Here is a 5000-nt window from a genome sequence, read left to right as displayed (position 1 = left end):
CACTCAAGCTAAACAGAGATATCAATAAAGTAACTTACAATTATGGTATAAAGCTTGATAGCATGAGCATTTCATTTTACCTGTATGAGTACCTTTTGCAGTTGGGGCTTTAAAACTAAGCAAACCATATGTAAGAGGAACATCAATTGATATTACTAAAGCTATCAACATCAGTTAATTACACCATTTCCAAGACCATAAAAATTACATACGCTTTCATACAATGTCTGGTCTAGGTCAAGGAATGATGTCAATATTTACTGATTTTTACACTGTATACCCAAAATTGGATAACGTGCCTCTATCTAAACTTAATACTTCTGATCTACAGATTATAAACACAAATGAATAATAAAACAATGAAAAGCAGAGAGAGAGAGAGAGAGAAATACGAAAGTTTGAGAAAAAAGTAGGGCAAATTTATTTCTAATTAATGGAATAGGGTTACCTCCAGCTAAACTGTTGGAAGAGCCACGAGACCCAGCTGCACGTGAAAGGGAGTGTGATGACCCCCAGCGCCCGCTGCTCTTTCTCATGCTGCCATGTCCGCTGCTCTCGCCTCTCCTCCCAACTTCTACAACACGCACACACAACACCACACATAAGCAAATGTGCAGGTGCACACGGCAAGCCATGCCAAAGTGCTGGCCTTTCCTAATAAATGGCTTGAGATAATTGGCTAATCATCCAATGAAAGGAGAGATAGGACAGAATGTATAGTGCATTATCACAGTGGATGAAAGGCCTAAGAAAGCTGTAGAAGCAGTTTGCAATACTCTCCAGCAAGCTTAGATCAACAATGCTATACACTGTGCTTTAGAAAAAATAAAAAAAAAGATCACTGCACAATTATCCTAGGTAAAGGCTTCTGAAGTTTAGTTTGCAAGTGAGAATCATATATTAACAATAATGAACTATTGAAAAGGGTTTGAAAACTGACAACTTTTAGTCACTATAACAATCATGCTTGCATGCTTGTGCTAGTGGTAGTAACAACACATTTTTAAACTTACCCATTTCCATTAACTTTTGACAGCTCTTGAAATATTGATCAAACTTTTAAATAGCACTAAATTAAACAATTAGAGACCTACCCCCAGCTATGTTATGGGTGCTTCCTCTTTTTCCCTGGCTAGGTGAGAGGACTCCATCTGCGCTGTCTGAGGCTGACGGTGCATGAGCCATTGTCTTAGGTCGGGGCTTACTTCCTGCAGGCTTATTCCTCATGCGCACAGACTGCTTCCCTGGAGCTGAACTCGGTGGGTCCAAGTTGAATCCAGGCGGGGGTTCATAATATCGGCCCTGTGTATACCAAATATGACCATTACAAACACATTGAGACATTTCAGATGTGATTTTTTTTCTTTTTATTTCTTTAGATGAACCAAGAAAAGTTAAAGACATCAATGCACAGCATGCTAAGCAAAGCAATTACAGATCATATCATGCATTTTGTATCAAGAGACTTTCTGATACCCGAAATATTTCATGGTATAGTTTTGTAAATACTTTATGAAATATTTTAAAGTTATTTTAGTAAGAGGTTTTAAGCTCCTTGTGCACCAATTCTATTAAAACATCAATGATCAGTGGTACCAGAACAAATATACAATTATATTCTATATTCCATCAAACCAATCTATTTTTAAATATTTTCATATGCTTATTGTACCTCTTTCTCTGCCTCCTCCATGGCCTTTTTAATCTTGTATCTTTCTAGTATTACTTCTCGCCGGGCTTTCTCTTCCTCTTTCTTCCGTTGTTTTTCTTCTTCTTTGAACTTCTCTGCTTCCTTTCTTTCTTGTGCTTCCATTTCTTTCTTTCGTCTGGCCTCCTCTTGCTCCTGTTTGCGCTTCATTGACAGCATCATCAGCCGTTCCTTCTTCTTCTCCATCTCAGACACAGATGACTAGGGTGGGCAGTTTTGTATACAAGTTAAAAAAAATTCTCTAACACATGAAAACATTTTTATACTTATAACATTTCAATACCTCCTATAGAAATAAAAACTTTAACATCACCTAATCCTAGAGATCATGATACAAAAAGAAAAAAAATGTAAAATTAAAATAAAAACAATAATAATAATAATCATAATCTGCAAAATCTTTAAAATAATATCTATGTCTGGAATTGTGATTATTCTTAGGTCAGTGTCACTCTTATTATCAAGGTTACATGTTTATACAAATTGTGTAAAATCAAGTACAAATTAAACTTAAAACCTACCCAATAAAACTTGATTCCTTATATATTACCTAATCACATATACTTTACTTGTAGTATCAAATTTGTGTTGCATTACAGAACATATAATAATTATTAAATAATGAAAAAAAAAGATGAATATAGCTGTATACCTTTATAAATCAATTAGACTTCCTTAGGAACCACTGAATGGAATAACATTCTGATAAAATGGAGGTAATCATTAGAGTGCATTGTCTGTCATTATTTTGTAATACCTTTAGACCCATTATGGACAGGTAGCAATACATTAATGCCATGACCATTCTGGACCATATGCAAGTCATGTGAGGTGCCACTGACGTGTTGGCTGTTTTGCCAAATAGCGCCAGCAGTGAGACAGAGGAGCATTCATAGTTGTCAATAGTTTTTTTATACATGTTACAATAAAGGACATGTTTCACCAAACTTTGTATTCTTTTTCCATGAATTCCTGATAGTGATATTACACTGAGTGTACAGCTTATATTTTTATAGAAAATAAACCACAGGTATTATATATAATCTGTCATAGCATACCCACACCTGCTAAAAGTCTCACAGCATGATGAAACACAAAAAAAGTAGAGAAGAGTTTCTATATTCTAATGTATAAATGAGAAGAGTTGGCCAAAATAAAAAAGCATTCCACCAACCCTCCCATGCCCTATCCCATCCTATCCAATCCTATCCTCCTCCCTCTTACCCTAACCTACTAAATGTGCATTTCTTGAAAGATCAAAAAGCATATCTAAATTTGTTAGTAATTGCAATTTTTGCAAAATAGAAAGAAATTATCAAAATAATATTTTACCAATGACAATAGGGCTGGTCTCATTTTATCAAAAAAGACAGTGGTTAGGACTTCTGTTCCAAATCTTCCAGTATCTAATCTTGTATTCATGTGAGCTCTCCAAAATTAGGCATTCTCATTAACCCACTCAGGCCGGGTGACGTGCTATCACGTCATGGGAATATTTCCCTCCTGCGAGATGACTTACTATTGCATCATGATCTATCCCTCTAAATACACACGTTTCACATGGTTACATATGTATATATTTTTTTACTAGCATTTCTATAGACACATTATTCTTGACTTATCAAAAAACAACACAACTCAGCATTCTATAAAATTGGTCGGGTGTAGAGTGCTCTGAGAAATATAGCGCAGTATTGCCCCAGGAGAGATCTAGCACTTCAAAAACCCCTTCTATTCTAACTCAATGAAGAGTGTCACCTCGCAAACAATATCAACCTCTAAACCTTACACATGGAGGACTATTGGCTTGAATGTGTAATTCCAGATTTGAGGGTTTCTGCTTAATGGAAGGAGTATAGTTTCCATTTATTGCCTTTAAAAAGTTTGTAAGAGACTAATATTGTAATAAAAATGCCATATTTTCAGATCAAGTGAATTAGATTCTATATAAAGAAACATTGATTTTAAGGAGGATGAAAACACCTTTTTTCTACGAGGTATATATGCTGATAATTATGTTTTATATGCTTTCCCTGCACTTCTACAATAATCAGGTCACATAATGTAATCAACGGTGTAGCTATACTACACTAATCACATTAGTATTGCACTAAGAATGGGAAACAAGCTCAGAGGTAAGCATTAACACACTGAGCTAATAATTTTGTTAACTATGCTTTATCAATGATGATAATAATAATGATTTCGATTCTATTACATGAATGAAATTTATGTTTAGCAAATAATTCAGTATACGACACCAGTAGAAACACTTTGACATTCGAATATCATGGCTTACCATATGCAGCATGCCATTCAGTGTTGGGGCTCATTTTGCCACAGAATATATATGTGCCATCGGAAACTACTGGGTTCATAAAGAAATTCAGGGATGGGGATTCTATGTGTGGGTCAATGTTTATCATGGAAAAAAAAATAAGGAAAATTATTTACTTTACATTAGAAATTCAACGTCTTGCTCAAATCATATCTAAGGCTATCTGCCTTGTAACAGTAAGGTCTAAACGAAACTCTTTTGTATTTACCAATACATTTGTTTTGGAATATTGCATCTATTGATTTTAGTGACAAAGAGCATGTTACCAAAAAACTCTTATTTTGTAAAGCTCTCAAATATGTACATTAAAAAAAAAACACAGCAAATAAAACAACGACAGACACTAGTAGCACTTGAAGGAGAATGATTCTCTTTCACAAGAAATACAAGGGAATGACAAAGGAAAAGAGCTCAACAATTATGAGAATCGGAATACAGAAGAAAGGGATTCAGGACAGAGGATGAGGGGAAAAAACATGGAAAGCTTATAAACTCTATTTGCTAATTTATTTGTTTCACTATTATTTGAAAAATTACCAGGAAAGTTGCTAGAATACTTAATCTGGGTTCTATCTGAAATATGCAGACATGATCTGGTCTCCAGAACAGACTAAGTTTTCCTCCTTAACCCATTCATTATGGTTACCGTGGCATCACGTCAGTGCTATATTTCGTTCTTTCCGGATGACGTCATAGAACATCAAGATATCTCCTTCAAGAAGATTGTTTTATATTATTACATTCGCATATAATCATAGGACTTCTATTTACACATAACCTTGGTGTGTACTTGGGTATATATTGTTAATTAACATATTTCCGCCAAGTTTACACCCTTGGTATATCGGCGGGCTTCTTTTTACTCAACTCCCTGCTCCGACTCTGGGTGACTGTTTTTCACTCTTAGCCCCGCGTGAGCTTCATATCGTCTGGTCGTGAGGGGCATGACGGGTA

At 35.2% G+C, this 5000-nt stretch overlaps 1 protein-coding gene across 18 annotated transcripts in view; it reads right to left on the bottom strand.

The window, feature by feature from the left end:
• Nucleotides 1-5000, bottom strand: part of Patronin (calmodulin-regulated spectrin-associated protein patronin) — a 109558-nt gene that overhangs the window by 12824 nt on the left and 91734 nt on the right. For 13 of the 18 annotated variants that reach the window (XM_086543765.1, XM_086543771.1, XM_086543760.1 and 10 more), the window contains 3 exons: nt 1673-1909; nt 1095-1302; nt 449-574 (listed from right to left, as the gene is read on the bottom strand). In XM_086543765.1, coding sequence (XP_086399891.1) covers nt 449-574; nt 1095-1302; nt 1673-1909 — 571 coding nt within the window. The remainder of the gene's footprint in view (nt 1-448; nt 575-1094; nt 1303-1672; nt 1910-5000) is intronic. The other 5 variants (XM_086543759.1, XM_086543764.1, XM_086543769.1 and 2 more) reach the window with 2 other exon arrangements.

This window comes from Penaeus japonicus, unplaced genomic scaffold, assembly GCF_977035675.1.
Source record: "Penaeus japonicus unplaced genomic scaffold, GWHDUDI00000001_assembly GWHDUDI00000014, whole genome shotgun sequence".
NCBI classification, from domain to species: domain Eukaryota; kingdom Metazoa; phylum Arthropoda; class Malacostraca; order Decapoda; family Penaeidae; genus Penaeus; species Penaeus japonicus.
The sequence above is the reverse complement of the archived record's forward strand: the minus strand, read 5'-3'. Positions and strand labels throughout refer to the sequence as shown.